General features: G+C 41.3%; 2 protein-coding genes across 2 annotated transcripts in view; one reads left to right on the plus strand and one right to left on the minus strand.

Moving 5' to 3' along the window:
• Window positions 1-4,427: 4,427 nt before the first annotated feature.
• On the minus strand, window positions 4,428-14,123 carry LOC115136118 (NHL repeat-containing protein 3). Its single transcript, XM_029671563.2, has 7 exons — window positions 13,942-14,123; window positions 11,247-11,402; window positions 10,879-11,029; window positions 7,575-7,775; window positions 7,231-7,322; window positions 5,964-6,076; window positions 4,428-5,820 (listed from the first exon to the last, which is right to left on the minus strand). The coding sequence occupies exons 1-7, from the start codon at window positions 14,032-14,034 to the stop codon at window positions 5,565-5,567; spliced, it is 1,062 nt and encodes a 353-aa protein (XP_029527423.1). The 5' UTR covers window positions 14,035-14,123; the 3' UTR covers window positions 4,428-5,564.
• A 57-nt stretch (window positions 14,124-14,180) lies between these two features.
• Window positions 14,181-18,746, plus strand: part of LOC115136119 (oocyte zinc finger protein XlCOF6.1-like) — a 29,646-nt gene continuing 25,080 nt past the window's right edge. Inside the window, exon 1 of the mRNA XM_029671565.2 lies at window positions 14,181-14,455. Coding sequence (XP_029527425.1) covers window positions 14,263-14,455 — 193 coding nt within the window. The 5' untranslated portion in view covers window positions 14,181-14,262. The remainder of the gene's footprint in view (window positions 14,456-18,746) is intronic.

An 18,746-nucleotide genomic window follows, 5' to 3' on the forward strand; every position in this document is an offset into this window, starting at 1 on the left:
TGAACCCATACAGGTATACCAAGAAACATAAATCCAAATAGGCGGTTTTTTAAACACTTTTTTAGGACCCAATGACGTCACTGTTGACATTCTTTGTGCACGGGTTTTGGTATTGGTCGTCACTAGTTACCACAGTCGCAAGTTATAAATCCCGGCCATTCATACCATTTCTCTCAAATTTAATTTTTAAACAGTGGTTGGGTTGGAGGAAGGGAGATGCTCAACTCGGCGGAAAAATCTGTTTCTCTCCAGCAGTTGGCGTCAAAGTCAATGAGTATCGAATTTGGTCAACAACAAAAAATAATGGCTTATTTGCTACATGAGGTTTATTTGATCAAATAGGAGTTTCGTAATGCTTAAATTGTTACGAGTGTACTAATATAATGTAACGACCCTGTGTTTATAAGCGCGGATATCGACTCGCAGCAAAAGCTTGCTCGAGCGGCGGACTCGATATCCGTGTTTATAAACCCAGGGTCGTTACACTAATCCTTTCAAAGAGCGCGTCCTCGCGCTAGTTTGCCAATCTACGTCTTACAGGAACGCGCTCACCGGTCAAGCACACGCACTGTCGTGGATGCAAGGTCCGATCCCACTTCTGACACCAGTGTATTGAAACACTCTCGCGACCTTCAGGCCCGAACTCCAGCGCGCTACCGACTGTGCCGCAAAAGCATACTCGTGCGGCAGAGTCAATATCAGCGTTTATAAACCCAGGGTCGTTAAGTAGGACACATGACACCCCGGCGACTTTGATAAAAAAGAGATGGCTATGCATATTCATGTCATGAGGCTAGTAGCATAGCGTCTCTCCGTTGAAATCAAGCGGTTGACGTCAACAACCCTGATTGAAGATTAAAAATTGATTACAATAACGAGATGTATCAATCACTCCAAAGAAAGGGTAGGCGGGAGCTAGACAGCCCGCCATGCTGCTTTGTGGACGACTCCCATTGTGTGGAGAGACATGTATATTGTCAGTATATCCATCACAGGAGATTGGTGATAACTGCTTAAAATTAAAGCAGGAAGCACCAGTGACGAGATAAATAAAAAAAGTGGTCAGATGAAGCAGATGCTAAGCTACAGGACTGTTTTGCTAGCTCAGACTGGAATATGTTCTGGGAATCCTACTATGAAGATTCTGTGTTAGGCACTATAGCCCGTTACCATATATGTGATTGAATATTATCTGCTGTTGGCTTGTGTGGATGTATGTGTTATGCAACATAGCTGACTTGAGACATTGTTAACAGTTTCTGGGCCATAGGCCTTTCTCATGATGGAGAAATACAGAATAACATGAAGACAGGAACTGTGCAATGAGTTGGGGGGGGGGGGGGGGCACATTCAGAACGTAGTGTTGCGAGAACAAACTGTATTTTGTTAGATAACAAGCCAGGTGCCTGATAACTGTATATTCTACACAGCTACAACAACTGACCGCTGAAACGCATAAGGGGCTGGGACCAGCCTCTGCGCCAACAATCAATGATAGGCTGGGTGAGTCTTAACCACGCCCAGTCTCTACTCTGACAGGCCGACTCGGAAGCAGGAACTACTTCTGTCATCAGAGTATATTATAATATCTTTGTCAGGAACAAGTCAGTTCTCTGTTTGCCCTTCGAGGTGGGAGAGAGAGCCTGTATATACGAAAATTGCATTTACCACTTATTGCTTAGCTAATAAAAAATACATAGCATACAATTGGTGACTCAGTGTCACATCAACACCATTATCCCAGAAACCCTAGACCCACTCCAATTTCCATACCGCCCCAACAGATGATGCAATCTCTATTGCACTCCACACTGGCCTTTCCCACCTGGACAAAAGGAACACCTATATGAATCAAATCAAATGTATTTATATATGAGAATGCTATTTATACATACCCCAACCAGAAGCCATGGATTACAGGCAACATCTGCACAGAGCTAAAGGCTAGAGCTGCCGCGTTCAAGCGGGACTCTAACCCAGAAGCTTCTAAGAAATCCTGCTATGCCCTCCGACTAACCATCAAACAGGACTAAGATCGAATCGTATTACACCGGCTCTGACACTCGTCGCATGTGGCAGGGCTTGCAAACCATTACAGACTACAAAGGGAAGCACAGCCGAGAGCTGTCCAGTGACAAGAGAAACTACTTTTATGCTCGCTTCGAGGCAAATAACACTGAAGAATGCATGAGAGCACCAGCTGTTCCAGAACACTGTGTGATCACACTCTCTGCAGCCAATGTGATTAAGACCTTTAAACAGGTCAACATTAACAAAGCAGCAGGGCCAGACGGATTACCAGGACGTGTACTGCGAGCATGCGCTGACCAACTGGCAAGTGTCTTCCCTTACATTTTAAACCTCTCCCTGTCTCTATTGCACTCTACCCTTTCCCAAAAGGAGCACCTACAGTTGAAGTTGAAAGTAACATACACCTTAGTCAAATACATTTAAACTCTGTTTTTCACAATTCCTGACATTTCAGCCAAGCAAATTCCCTGTCTTAGGTAAGTTAGGATCACCACTTTATTTTAAGAATGTGAAATGTCAGAATAATAGTAGAGAAAATGATTTATTTCAGCTTTTATTTCTTTCATCACATTCTCAGTGGGTCAGAAGTTCACATACACTCAATTAGTGTTTGGTAGCATTGCCTTTAAATTGTTTAACTTGGGTCAAATGTTTCAGGTTGCCTTCCACAATCTTCCAACAATAAGTTGGGTGAATTTTGGCCCATTCCTCCTGACAGAGCTGGTGTAACCGAGTCAGGTTTGTAGGCCTCCTTGCTCGCACATGCTTTTTCAGTTCTGCCCTCAAATTGTCTATAGGATTGAGGTCAGGGCTTTGTGATGGCCACTCCAATACCTTGACTTTGTAGTACCAAAGTACATTCATCTCTAGGAGACAGATCACGTCTCCTTCCTGAGCGGTATGAAGGCTGCGTGGTCCCATGGTGTTTATACTTGCGTACTATTGTTTGTACAGATGAACTTGGTACCTTCAGTCATTTGGAAATTGCTCCCAAGGATGAATCAGACTTGTGGAGGTCTAAAATTTTCTTTCTGAGGTCTTGGCGATTTCTTTTCATTTTCCCATGATGTCAAGCAAAGAGGCACTGAGTTTGAAGGTAGGCCTTGAAATACATCCAAGGTACACCTCCAATTGACTAAAATTATGTCAATTAGCCTATCAGAAGCTTCTAAAGCAATGACATCATTTTCTGGAATTTTCCAAGCTGTTTAAAAAGCACAGTCTATTTAGTGTATGTAATCATCTGACCCACTGGAATTGTGATACAGTGAATTATAAATTAAATAATCTGTATGTAAATAATTGTTGGAAAAATTACTTGTGTCATGCACAAAGTAGATGTCCTAACCGACTTGGCAAAACTATAGTTTGTTAACAAGACATTTGTGGAGTGGTTGAAAAACGAGTTTAAATTACTCTTACATGCTGACCAGACACATCGCGTGCGCAAGCGTCGCAAAATAAATTTAGAAATCCATGTTATTCAATTATTGCGCCAACGACTCCAAAGGCTAAAATAGAACTCATTCCTATTTCTGACGCAGATTGCGCTGCAAGTCCTGCCTCTCCCATCTCCTCATTGGTTTATAGAAGCAGGTACCCACGTGCCATCTCCTCATTGGTTATACCCACGTGGGTGATTGAAAGACGAACTGTTTTGCCGGAAGTCGTGGTAATATAATGAAAGTTTAGATGCGATCACCATATAAATTAAACGATGAAAAAGCCTTGGAAGAGAGATAACTAGAAACGATTCGGTTGGCCGTTTTGTGCGTGGATTAATTGTCGGAGTAGACTTCCTTGTGCATTTCAGGTAAAATAACACCTCAATGTTTATATCCCAGGACAAATTAGCTAGCAACAGCAAGCTAGCTAAATAGGACAAATTAACGTTAGCTAGCAAGTGCAAGCTAACTAGCTAAATTGCCATACATGTGTAATGCTTTTCGACCTGTCCCCAAATTAATGTCATTGGTTTTGATATTTTAACCTGTGTGTCGTGATCGCGTTTGGTGTGGGGGGGCAAAATACATTTATGCGCGATAGGGCACGCGCGCAGCCGGTTTGGGTTCCGTGTGATTTCTAACAGCATTTTGTTTGCAATTGCTGTGGATTGATAATCTAATTACATTTGTCACTCAGACTGTAATTCCTGTTTTTGGTCTGTTTTTCTTTGCCTTGCTGTTTTCAGAATCCCTTTACATGAAGGGGTTGTGGATTCATCAGTGAAGACTGCTGAGGACAGCTCATAATAATGTTTTGGATACCATTCCATTCACTCTATTGCAGCCATTACACTCCACTCCAGAAATTATTATGAGCCGTCCTCCCCTGGTATTCATGCATCAAAATAATGACAGACTAAAGCCAGGGGAAGCTATATCATTATGACAAAATTGGTTTTTAAAAAGTTTATTTAGATCTTATTTCTGTCAATCTTTACCCTTGAAAATGAAAGAATAACAAGCAACATAAAAATTGAAAATTCAATGAACATTCAATGATGCAGAGCATGACTAAGATATGGCACTAATAAAAAGCAGCAGAAACAAATCACAGTATATTCATACAATCAAATTTAACAAAATATGCATATGACCATAAACAATATTCAGGAGCAAGCAATGTAAACATTTCCCCATAAAATAAGATTTGTTCCCCAGGGTAAAAACACAAAAAAATACAGGACTTGTAATCCCAATTAAACCATATACACACACAATCATAATAATGTTATGCTTTGCATTGAAAGCTTATGTTATACACTTTCAATGCAAAACCACACATTTCATATCACGACACTTCCCCTGGCAAAATATATACAGGCTAGCGGATGACACCGAACCCTTTCAAATCTAATCTGAATAGCACTGGTCATATGTGATCAAACATACTGCAAGTAAGAAAACAAGTTTCTCACTTGATAGTAGTAGTACCTCATACAGCACAAGTCACTTTGACGCTTTTAAAACATAGCTGCCTTAAAGAATTTCAAATTATGGTTCTTACAACCATTTCTTTCATGCAATTAAGTAACAGGATCATGAGGTTTGGTTAACACGTAAGGGACCAGTGAGATTGGTTAGTTGGACATGCAATACTTTTCTATACCTCCATAAGAACTAAACAGTAAACATAGAGCTGGCTAAGAGTTCCTGATTGGCGTAGCACGTTACATACAAAGGACTTTATACCTTAGTGAGCCTGGGGTAAATAATTATTCAAATGAGCAGTATGGGGAGAAAATGGCATCTTTGATTTGTCCAATAAGTGGCCCGGCTCATTTGAATCTATTTAAATATACATGTTAACTTCTCATCAAAAGATTATAGTCGTGGTCCAGGCCAACTACATTGCAGACGTTGCACTGCATCAGCCAGTGGTTCTGTGCCCAGATCATAGACTGCACAGTCGGGCATCAGATTGCTATCATATGTGGTTAAGTGATATGTTAAACACCAATCCAGGCATTCTGAGATCTGTCATGTGTCTGCAATGTTGTCCGCCTGGAACACGGCCTATAATAGAGTGCATCAACCATCCTGCAGGAAGCCAGTACCCAGGCTGAATGGGGTAAACTTCTGAGCCTGCTGTGCACCAATCTCAGCCACATACAGAGCCCCCGTCTTCAGGTCCAGGTCCACTAGGTGGGGCTTGACGTCTTCAGCCAATTGGATGACACTGACCACCTGGCACTGACCAATCACACCCACAGGTGGAGCCTCCAGTAGGGAGATCTGATTGGTGTTCAGCTGCACCACCACAAAGTACTTCTGGTCTGGTGTCAACCTATGGGGATAATTAATTACACTGAGTGTACATAACATTAAGGAAACCTTCCTAATATTGAGTTGCAGTTAGCAAAACCAGTGTGTCCATGAAAGATAACAAAATAAGACTGACAGGTAAATATTGGGACTATCACTACTAACCTGACAGAGTAGGGTGCATCCTCATTGAAACAGCTTCCCCATGTTCCAAGCCAGTCTCCAGTCACAGAATTAAACACCTGGATTCGCTTGTTTCCTCTGTCAGCAACCCACACCTACGCAACACCACAACACACACTTACCACAAAATCCAAAGCTTACCATAAACCTCATCTAGCAGTGTGATTTAATTTGAAACTTTTCTTAAATCATATGCATTATGAAGAGGAGACTACACAGTGTATAAAACATTAGAAACACCTTCCTAATATTGAGTTGCACCCACTTTTCCCCTTAGAACAGCCTCAATTTGTCGAGGCATCGAAAATGTTACACAGGGATGCTGGCCAATGTTAACTCCAATGCGTCCCACAGTTGTATCAAGTTGGACAGATGTTCTTTGGGTGGTGGACCATTCTTGATACACACAGGAAACTGTTGAGTGTAAAAAAACCTGCAGCATTGCAGTTCTTGACACTCAAACCGGTGTGCCTGGCACCTACTACCATACCTTGTTCAAAGGCACCTTAAATCTTTTGTCTTGCCCATTCAACCTCTGAATGGCACACATCCATGTCTCAATGTGCTTAAAACTCCTCCTTTAACATGTCTCCTCCCCTTCATCTATACTGATTGAAGTGGATTTAACAGATGACATCTATAAGGTATCATAGCTTTCACCTGGTCAGTCTGTGTTAGGTTAGGTGTTCCTAATGTTTTGTACACTCACCCAGCTTACAAACTCTACTTAAATTAATCACCTCATTTATTTTATTTCACTAGGCAAGTCAGTTAAGAACAATTTCTTATTTACAATGACGGCCTACCCCGGCCAAACCAGGACGACGTTGGGCCAACTGTGCGACTCCCAATCACAGCCGGGTGTGATGCAGCCTGGATTCGAACCAGGGACTGCAGTGACACCTCGTGCACTGAGATGCAGTGTCTTAAACCACTGCACCACTCGGTAGCCCATATAACGCATATAATTGAAGAAAAGTTTACACTGCAAAATTAGAATGAGGTTTACAGTACTTCTTGCACTTTGCACTATTAGTTTGCACTACGAAAATGTCACCATCAATCTGTATCAGGTACAGATCTATAAAAGTTGAGTGAGATGAGACTTGGATTTCAGCTTGTGAAGCATTTCAACCACGAGATGCCTGCTTAAACATCACTTCACAATATTGGACAATAAGGTTTTGAACTTGAAGTGGTCTTCAACACAGCACTGCTTGTACTGCAGAGTCCTGCACAATGTACCTACCCTTTGATAGTTATCTACTGCCACACTATGGGGGATGTAGAACTGTGCAAGGCCCTGGCCCTTCTCTCCGTGCATCCATTGCACCTCCAGGTCTATAGAGAAACCATATAGAGGTTATAACATGGATCACACCATGGCTATAGCATTATGTTATTTCAATGGGTAGTATTTTCTATGAATGGCCATACAAATAGAATTACCAGAACTTTAATGGGAATGTCCGTTCTAGAAATTATATTTAGGCATTTTGGAAGTGTGGCTCTGGCATAGAACATAATGTTATAACCACAGAATGACATATACAACTTATTCTAGGCTCTCTGTGGTTATAATGTCACCATCACCTTTGGACAGTTTGATGAGGCGGTTGTTAATCCCTCCGTCCCCATCCACTATGTAGATCTCCCCAGAGCTGTGGACAAAGATTTCAGCGGGCTGGTCAAACTGGAGCGGGTTGACCCCAGAGCCGGCTTCACCCATTGAGCCCAGGACCTGGAGCAGCTTGCCCGAGGGAGAGTACTGCTTAATGGAGTGACCATACGGGCCTACAACAGATTGGATAGGAAAAATACAGTAGTCACTCAAAACACAGACTACAGCAGCGTTCTAAGCAATGAGACAGCAGACAGGTGAAGGAAGCTCATATTTTGGGAAATAGATGAGTGATGAGGTTGTGTAAAAACTTTTCTATTAGGCAAGGCACTTTAGCTGGATCCAATGTTTATCAGCCAGATGTGTGTATGACTAACAAAGTAAATACACTGTATTTTGTCAATACTAAAGTGTTTAGTACATAGAATACGTTCACAATAGGGCTTTTTTTCAGTTCTGTTGCAAAATGTTGTCCGTTGCGTGTCCTAATGAACACGACCCAGGGCCCGGTTTCCCAAAAGCATCTTAAAAAACATCTGCCTTTAAAAAGCAACAAATCCCTTTGAAAATGGCCTATGTGGCATCGATATGAGTCAGAAACAGTTATTTTAGAGTCAAAATTGACTACAAAGTGTAAATATGATGATTTTGGTCTTGAAGTCAGTCTGGTCTAAAATAGAGTTTGGAACATCTGTGTGTCACACTAGGTAAATGAAGGTTAGGTTTTGATTTGACGATGTCCATTTGCCCACTAACATAGGGTGAAGATCTGCAGTGATTGCTCTCTATCCAATAGCATAGTCAGTGAGACAGATCTGCCCAGCAGCTCCGACTGTTTACATAAGACAACACTTCGTAAATGTTTTTACTTGAGAAATACTGCACCAAACACCTTAGTTAGATGTAAAATTTTGCATCTAAAACATCCTCGGCCAAAATGTAAAAATGTATTACAGATTTCATGAGTTCATAGATTAATTCTGGGGAATTTAAGGAAGTGAAATCGGCTTCTGCATCTACAGTGTCTCATAGAACAAACTTCATTAACCAAATGTGGAATCAGTCAAGAAACACACCTCTAAGACTGAAATATAGTTTTCTAATGAGCAATAGAAAAACACGTGCCAATCGGCCTGTTCAGTGGCTCTTTATGGCTAAATTCATCGTTAGAACCTTCGTATGACCATCTTTAAAACTCTTGAGTGGTTTCCCAAAACTATCGTTAACGTTGCACTTGAAAACACTCGTAATCTGAACCCTACATCAGACCACTTGTAGAACAGCTAAGTGCTTTGTTAGATGTTTTTATGCCCTCCCGCGTCACATACACAGAAGATCTCTGCTAAACATAGCATGGTTTATCCTTCTCTCTGTGACCTCAATAACTTCAGAACAAAGTTGACTACATATACAAAGTTGCCAATGTCTTTGCAATTGATACAAACAAGCAACATATACAAATATGATTCAAATAAAAACTGAGATGACTGCATTAAAAGATAAACAAGCAAATTATGTTCAATCAACTGAGTTCTATTTGCTACTTGTAAGCTACGATCTGTAATTTCTCAAAAAATATTACTGGCGCAGCCGAACATGTGCGCAACGTGCAAAATCTGTGATTTAGAGCATTTTTACTGGGTAAGCATTAGAATATTTGCAGTCGTAGATGGTAATCTCTCTATAGGAGCTGATACGGCATCAGTATTGTGAAATACAGCGTATTCGGAAAGTATTCAGACCACTTCACTTTTTCCGCATTTTGTTACATTACAGCTTTATTCAATCTACACACAATACCCCATTAAAAAAAAGCAAAAACAGGTTTTTAGAAAAAAAAGAAATATCTCACTTACATAAGTATTCAGACCCTTCACTCAGTACTTAGTTAAAGCCCCCTTGGCAGTGATTACAGCCTCGAGTCTTCTCGGGTATGATGCTACAAGCTTGGCACACCTATATTTGGGGAGTTTCTCCAATTCTTCTCTGCAGATCATCTCAAGCTCTGTCAGGTTTGATGGGGAGCGTCGCTGCACAGCTATTTTTAGGTTCTCTCCAGACATGTTTGATCGGGTTGAAGTCTGGGCTATGGCTGGGCCACTCAAAAACATTCAGAGACTTGTCCCGAAGCCACTCCAGTGTTGTTTTGGCTGTGTGCTTAGGTTCGTTTTCCTGTTGGAAGGTGAACCTTCGCCACAGTCTGAGGTCCTGAACAGGTTTTCATCAAGGATCTCTGTACGTTGCTCCGTCCATCCTTGCCATCGATCCCGACTATTCTCCCAGTCCCTGCAGCTGACAAACATCCCCAAAGCATGATGATGCCACCACGCTTCACCGTAGTGATGGTGCCAGGTTTTCTCCAGATGGGACGCTTGGCATTCAGGCCAAAGAGTTCTATCTTGAGATGGGAGAACCTATAAGGACAACCATCTCCACAGAGGAACTCTGGAGCTCTTTCAGAGTGACCATCGGGTTCTTGTTTAAGAAGAGTCTTGGCGCTTCCAAACTTTTTCCATTTAAGAATGACAGAGGCCACTGTGTTCTTAGGGACTTTCATTGCCTCAGAAATGTTGGGGTTCCCTTCCCCAGATCTGTGCCTCGACAGAATCCTGTCTCAGAGCTCTACGGACAATTCCTTTGACGTCATGGCTTGCTTTTTGCTCTGACATGCACTGTCAACTGTGGTACCTTATACAGACAGGTGTGTGTGCCTTTCCAAATCATGTCCAATCAATTTAATTTACCACAGGTGGATTCCAATCAAGTTGTAAAAACATTTCAAGGATAATCAATGGAAACAGGATGCACCTGAGCTCAAATTCAAGTATCATAGCAAAGGGTCTGAATACTTATGTACATAAGGTATTTTTTATAAATTTGCAGACATTTCTAAAAACCTGTTTTGCTTTGTCATTATGGGATATTGTGTGTAGGTTGATGAGGAAAATGTTTTATTTAATCCATTTTAGAATAAGGCTTTAATGTAACAAAATGTGGAAAAAGTGAAGGGGTCTGAATACTTTCCGAATGCACTGTAATTAATGTTGAGGAAAGAGCTGAATGAAGCTGATCCGAAAGCAGCACTCCCTTCCTTTCGATCCTATCGGTATCGACACATACTCCAACGACGCACTTAGCAACCGTTCTCTCTGCATGGTGTTTTGGGAAACGCATGCTACATCTTCGGCCGTTGTAGGAAAGGTGCATCGTTACACTCATAAGCTTAAGTTCCAGCTCTATCGGGAAACCGGGCCTAGGTCTGCTGTGAGGCCTCACCGTTTCCTACGTCCGTGACCCACACGGTGGGGTTGGTGGCGGCGTCGGCCAAAAATATCCCATGGGGCATCTCCAGGGTGCTCGTGTTCCAGGCCTGTAGGAACTCTCCGTCTGTTGTGAACACCAGCACCTTTGGAACCGTCTCACCTCTCTGGGACATAGAAGTTTGGTTATTTAATACCGAATAGCCTACATTGTCATCTATTTTGTACAGCACATCTGTACTCAGCACTGTTTTTACAATGACAATGTTATGCTAATCTGTTTTTTTAAGCCTTGCTTTTTATTTTCCCTTTGTCTCTTTAAGTTTTGTATCATAACACCATTGGTTTTAAATCAAATACAGGACTTCAAGATAACATACTGACCTGTGCAACATATACCACACCAGCATACTGGTTGACAGCCACTCCAAATACCTCGCCGCTGAAAAGCTCGGGATATTTGGGCCAGTTGATATCCAATTTGTACAGTGGTCGTCCAAGAAGTCTGTAATCTGGTTTTAGGCCAGATGTTTCCGATTGCTGCCAAAGAAACAAAACATTGCCTTATGCATTCTAATGGGAAATTATTTGATTAGGGCTAATTATTTTACTGCATTTGATTTACTGTTGATATGGATTGATATGTAATAAACTTGCTGGTACAGCGCCTTCAGAAAAAGCATTCACTCTAACTCTTTCCACATTTTGTTGTGTTACAAGGTGGAATTAGAATTGATTTAATTGTATTTTTTTTGTCAACGATCTACACAATACTCATGTGAAAGTAGAATATATCTTTTTTTATACATGTTAGAATTTATGAAAAATAAGACTAATATTGATTAAAAAAGTTAAGTCAATATATGTTATAATCACCTTTGGCAGCGATTACAGCTGTGAGTCTTTCTGGGTAAGTCTAAGAGCTTTGCACACCTGGATTGTACAATATTTGTACATTATTCTCTTTAAGTTCTTCAAGCTCTGTCAAGTTGGTTGTTAATCATTGCTAGACAGCCATTTCCAAGTCTTGCCATAGATTTTCAAGTCGATTTAAGTCAAAACTGTAACTAGACCTAAGGACAATTCATTGTCGTCTTGGTAAGCAACTCCAGTGCTGGAAGGTGAATTTGTCTCCTAGTGTCTGTTGGAAAGCAGACTGAACCAGGTTTTCCACTAGGATTTTGCCTGTGCTTAGCTCTATTCCGTTTCTTTTTATCCTCAAACTCCCTAGTCCTTGCTGATGACAAGCATACCCATAACATGATACAGCCACCACCATGCTTGAAAATATGAAGAATGGTACTCAGTGATGAGTTGTATTTGCCCCAAAGATAACGCTTTGTATTCAGGACATTACTTTGTCATTTTTTTTTGCAGTTTTACTTAAGTGCATTATTGCAAATAGGATGCATGATTTGGAATATGTTTTATTCTGTACAGGCTTCCTTCTTTTCAAGCTGTCATTTAGGTTAGTATAGAGTAACTACAATCCTCAGTTCTCTCTTATCAGTCATTAAACTAACTGTTTTAAAGTCACCATTTGCCTCATGGAGAAATCCCTGAGCGGTTTCCTTCCTCTCTGGCAACTGCGTTAGGAAGGACGCCTGTATCTTTGTAGTGTCTGGATGCATTGCTACACCATCCAAAGTGTAATTAATAACTTCACCATGTTCAAAGGGATATTCAATGTTTGCTTTTTTTTTTAACCATCTACCAATAGGTGCCCATCTTTGAGGCATTTGGAAACCTCCCTGGTCTTTATGGTTGAATCATTGCTTGAAATTCACTGCTTGACTGAGGGAACTTCCAGATAATTGTATGTGTGGGGTACAGAGATGAGGTAGTCATTAAAAAAATCATCTTAAACACTATTGCACAGAGAGTGAGTCCATGCAACTTATGTGCCTTGTTAAGCACATTTGACCTCTGAACTTATCTAGGCTTTCTATAATAAAGGGGTTGAATACTTATTGACTCAAGACATTTGAGCTTTCCATTTTAAATTAATTTGTAACAATTTCTAAAAACAAGATTCCACTTTGACATCATGGGCAATTGTGTGTAATGACAAAAAAAAATCTAAAATTCACCCATTTCAAATTCAGGCTGTAACAAGTTATTATAAGTTATTACTCCAACCTTGTGAAATTGACACATTTTCGTCAAAAGCAATTTTATATCGAAGGAGTGTCTTTGATTTTTGATGGCCTGCACATTCGCAGTTCGGCGCCAGACAACCTTTAGACCCGATGATGTGTTTCTGTATTAGCTTATCACAGACAAAGGGTAACCCAGACACATCACAAGGCTATCAAGCTGAAGCATCCGTTTTCAAAGTTCTCACCACCAAATGTGGTAGTGAGAGGAAGTCCAGTCGCAGGTAGTGGGAGAGGATGGCACTAGGTTAAACTGGGCTGAAATTCTGCATATTTTCTCATTATGAAAAATCTGATTTCAATCCTTTTCTGTTCCCTAAACTAAAAACTCTGTTCAGAACACAGTGTACTAAGTTTTATGGAGTCAATGCTTTTCCAAAGTTGAAAATAATTCCGTTTAGGAGTGTAAGGTCGAATTGAGTTTGTGCAGTTTTCATACTTCACAGGAGGTGTTCCCTAATAGAAATATACAAATACATGCTCAAACCTGCCCACTATGCTTAATTTGCTCCCACTGTAAACGACACAGATTAACTATATTTGGCTTAGCTAGCCAACGTCGCCAACAAGTCACCATTTACCCACAGTACATAATGGATTTGATGGCCTCAAATAGGGCCTTTACCACAACCCATCCCGTTGTTCAACTGGTCGTTCAGTACAAAGACGTATTATTATTTTGACAGGGTATCTTATTAACAGGACAGACAGGAAGGATCCTGTTCTAAAACAGACAGTTTGTTCTTAACAGGGTTTTAAGTGAGAAATAATTGTGTAATCTATGTATTAGGGCACATATGACAAGTAACTATTGATTCTGGCAACTGTTAGCTAACTCAAGAAGGGCAAGGAAGGATATGACGCTGACAGTCAGCAAAACAGGTAAATCAATACCATAAAAACTATTGAAAGGAGCTACGTACCTGTGAATTTATTGAACCATATAATACCACCATAAGCAGAAAAAGTGTCCCCATGGTCGTCACTATTAAACACAAATGATTTCGTCTTTTCATGGGGAAACCTTGAAGGTTAACAATCAAATATATCGGGCGCTTCCACCCAACCTAGCACCTTTGAATCAGACGAAAAGACTAACGCCACTTCCTATTTTGATCACATGACGATGTTCGTGGTTGAGGTCACGTGGTCTTGGGTACATTTTGTCAGATGTTTTTTTTCTCCATACGTAGCCAGTCTACTAGCTAGAAGTGGTCAAGTCTTTTACATTAGGTCTTGCAAAAATGTCCAAACTACAGTTGTTGAATGGGTTTCTTACCAAGCGACTAACCGCGGTTGCCGTGGAGATCTACGTAGAAGTAGAAAAAACGATAACAGAATACCAGGACGAAATTTCCAGTTCAAAGGAGGAGATCAAGCGTTTACGACGGCTGCTTGGTTTGGTTTTCAATCCGGAGATAAAATTACATCGATCAGGTTTGTAGCAACTACTGTGTCGAGTCATGGTTGACCCGAATGGCCAAAATTACCGTTTATCGTGCTATGGTTGCGGCCATGGGGAGAAAGTGGGATTGGGAATAACGGTTTCCCAAACATTGTCCCTGTAAACCGAGGTAAAGACAGTTTCAGGTTGGATATTCGACGGATATTCGCCTGTAGTTTTCCTTACGTCCATCAACAGCAGTTAGGGACCATCAACAGTGACAAATCAAATTTGTCAAATTTCAATAGCTCTTTAACCATTACTCCTAACACTTTCAAAACTGGTTGTAGCTAACCCGATGGCACAGGCACACATTGCACACCCTTTAGTTTGTCCATTTTCATCTCACATGATTTTACATTGAAGCCAGTTGAGAACAAGTTCTCATTTACAACTGTGACCTGGCCAAGATAAAGCAAAGCAGTGTGACACAAACACAGAATTACACATGGAACAAACAAACGTACAGTCAATAACACAATATAAAAGTCTATACAGTGTGCAAATGAAGTAAGATTAGGGAGGTAAAGCAATAAATAGTCCGTAGTGGCAAAATAATTACAATTTTGCAAATTAACACTGGAGTGAGATGTGCAGAAGGTGAATGTGCAAGTAGAGATACTGTGGTGCAAAAGAGCAACAAAAAGAAAATATATAGCAATATGGGGATCAGGTAGTTGGATGGGCTACGTACAGGTGCAATGATCTGTAAGCTGCTCTGATAGCTGATGCTTAAAGATAGTGAGGGAGATATAAGACTCCAGCTTCAGTGATTTTTGCAATTCGTTCCAGTCATTGGCAGCAGAGAAATGGAAGGAAAGGCAGCCAAAGGAGGAATTGGCTTTGGGGGTGACCAGTGAAATTATACCTGCTGGAGCGCGTGCTACGGGTGGGTGCTTCTATGGTGACCAGTGAGCTGAGATAAGGCAGGGCTTTATCTAGCAAGGACTTAGATGACCTGGAGCCAGTGGGTTTGGCGACAAATATGAAGCGAGGGCCAGCCAACAAGAGCATACAGGTCGCAGTGGTGGGTAGTATATGGGGCTTTGGTGACGAAACTAATGGCACTGTGATAGACTGCATCCAATTTGCTGAGTAGAGTGTTGGAGGCTATTTTGTAAATGACATCGCCGAAGTCAAGGATCGGTAGAATCGTCAGTTTTACGAGGGTGTGTTTGGCAGCATGGTATGTTTGGCAGCATGAGTGAAGGATGCTTTGTTGCTAATAGGAAGCCAATTCTAGATTGAATTTTGGATTGGAGATGCTTAATATGAGTCTGGAAGGAGAGTTTACAGTCTAACCAGACACCTAGGTATTTGTAGTTGTCCACTGTTACGAATCCCTTTTGGCCCGACAGTCTAGCGGGGGTGGTAATGAGACCCGTAACATAACTCAGGCAAATTATAATAGTGACAAAGTGTGAATGAAATAACCAGGACAACTGAAATCTACCGTCAAACTCAAGGTTTATTTGAAAACACACGGTAATGGGGGGGGGGCAGGAAAAGGGGCGGAGTTGGACCCAAGGAAAGAAATAATAAGTATTCAAAAACACCCCTAAGCTAGACTAGCCTATTTCAACATCAGTTAACTAACTAACCAAAAATACAGTGGGTGGTCCACCCAGTTCTAACTAGGGTATTTAACAAAGTTTACCTACAGGTAGTGTATGCCCATGGGCGACTTGTCTTGGTTCCCCTTTTCCCACCAGCAAACAAACACCATAACCAAAACAATACTCACAGGTGAGGACAAAGTGCTATGGAGGTGCTCAAACAAAAGAGAGGTTAATACACAAAGAGAGCGTGAAACACAGAGACCTACAGACATGGCATTTACAGAGAGATTGCGCTCCAGAGCAAACTACTGACAGGGTTTTTAAACCAAGGGAAAGGAACTGTGATTGGGTAGGAAACAGGAGGAGGTGTATCTTCTGATTGATGATTGGATTGGTGACTGATTGGGGAGTGAAGATTTTCACCTGTGAGGGGAGAAGGAGAGAAAAGAACACAGGATACTGTTATCCGTAACATCCACCTTTTCTAACTCAGAACCATACAGAGTAGTGATGCTAGGCGGGTGGGCAGATGCGGGCAGCGATCGGTTGAAGAGCATGCATTTAGTTTTACTTGCATTTAAGAGCAGTTGGAGGTCACGGAAGGAGAGTTGTATGGCATTGAAGCTCGTCGGGAGGTTAGTTAACACAGTGTTCAAAGAAGGGCTAGATGTATACAGAATGGTGTGGTCTGCGTAGAGGTGGATCAGAGAATCACCAGCCGCAAGAGCGACGTCATTTATGTATACAGAGAAAAGAGTCGGCCCGAGAATTGAACCCTGTGGCACCCCCATAGAGACTGGCAGAGGTCCGGACAACAGGCCCTCCCATTTGACACACTGAGCTTATTTAAGATGGTGAGGAAAGCACTTTTAAAGAACAACCAGGCATCCTCTATTGGCGGAATGAGGTCAATATCTTTCCAGGATACCCGGGCCAGGTCGATTAGAAAGGCCTGCTCGCAGGAGTGTTTTAGGAAGCGTTTGACTGTGATGAGGGTTGGTCGTTTGACTGCGGACCCATTACTGACGCAGGCAGGTTGGTTAGGATGATATCTATGAGGGTGCCCGAGTTTACGGATTTGGGGTTGTACCTTACCTGGTAGGTTCCATGATAATTTGTGAGATTGAGGGCATCTAGCTTAGATTGTAGGATGGCCGGGGTGTTAAGCATATCCCTGTTTAGGTCACCTAACAGTACAACCTCTGAAGATAAATGGGGGGGCAATTAATTCACATATGGTGTCCAGGGCGCAGCTGGGGGCTGAGGGGGTATGTAACAAGCGGCAACAGTGAGAGACTTTTTTTCTGGAAAGGTGTATTTTTAAAAGTAGAAGCTCGAACTGTTTGGGCACAGACCTGGATAGCATGACTGAACTCTGCAGGCTGCCTCTGCAGTAGATTGCAACTCCACCCCCTTTTGCAGTTCTGTCTTGGTGGAAAATATATACACATACATAGGGGCATTTTTTAGCTATTATTTTACCACTCGGAATCCAGAATGGAAATGACAATGAGGCCAGCATAGGATGTAATACACCCTTACAACAATCTACTTTTTGATCTTCTTGACTTCTTATCTGGTAAACTGCTACTATGTGTCAAGAAAAGAGCCCCAATTAGGGGTTAGTGTACTCCAGTAAAAAAAGGTCTGGTTTAGATGAAAAACTATTGCTCTGTGTCCCTGTTCGTAGGGGCATGAGAGACTAGTCAGTGGTAGAATTGAGTTGGCACTTTATTGGCCCAATCACCCATAGACCCACAAGGTTGAGTTTACTCATGGACAGTAATTAGTCATATATATTTTTTTGCATTGATGCATTGCCTTCTAACTGTCCAAGAATAGGATCCAAAGTGTTAGGAAATATTTGTTCCCATAAATACAAAGGAGGATGTCTCTCCTCATACCTCTGGCACTTTAGTCAGACTGCCAGACTGTGCACCACAGAGCCAATCAGGAGAGGATACATACAGGTCAACGGTGCCAATTGAAAGTCAAGGGGTGTGTCTGTGCCTTTTGGATGACTCTCTCTTTACAGGGAACCCATGTGGTTCAAGTCTGCTCTGTGCATGTCTGAAAGTGACAGAGCCAGCAGGCAAGAGTTTTTCACAGTATGTCATAAAAAAGTATTACACTTATGAATGTATGTAAAATGCTAACATGTATTATATCCAGTACAATGGAATAACTAAGACCTGAATTGAATTGCAGCGTGTTCCGAATCCTCCTTCTCTTTCTGTCCAGCAGGGTCAACTAAAAACACTTGGCTGATGGTTCATGCAGATACTGGGGAAGCAATATAGAAATGTATTGACCCCTTAAATGATTTTAATATTAAATGACCTATATCACAACCCTCATACCTCTTCACAAAAATGTACCTAAATCAATTTTGGAAAAAGGATTTTACTCACAAAAGACGTAGGAATTTATTTTCCCAGCTAGAGATAGTAGGCAATGCATCAAATAACTTTTTTCATCAGAAAAACATACCCTCAAATGCAATATTGCATTTTGTAAGTTGTCTGCAGGTGTCTTGTTGTGAATACACACAAATATCAAGTTATTATCAGGTTATGTAAACTGCGTTCTAATACTCAACGTAGAAGGATTTGTCTTAATGTACAGTATATGAAAGTGATGCTATGAAAAGGATTCTTTCATGTTATCAAGCTCACTGTGACCTTCAAATCACTGCCTATTACTGTGATTAAAAAGAGCATATGAA

The sequence above is a fragment of the Oncorhynchus nerka genome, linkage group LG10 (assembly GCF_034236695.1).
Source record: "Oncorhynchus nerka isolate Pitt River linkage group LG10, Oner_Uvic_2.0, whole genome shotgun sequence".
NCBI lineage: Eukaryota > Metazoa > Chordata > Actinopteri > Salmoniformes > Salmonidae > Oncorhynchus > Oncorhynchus nerka.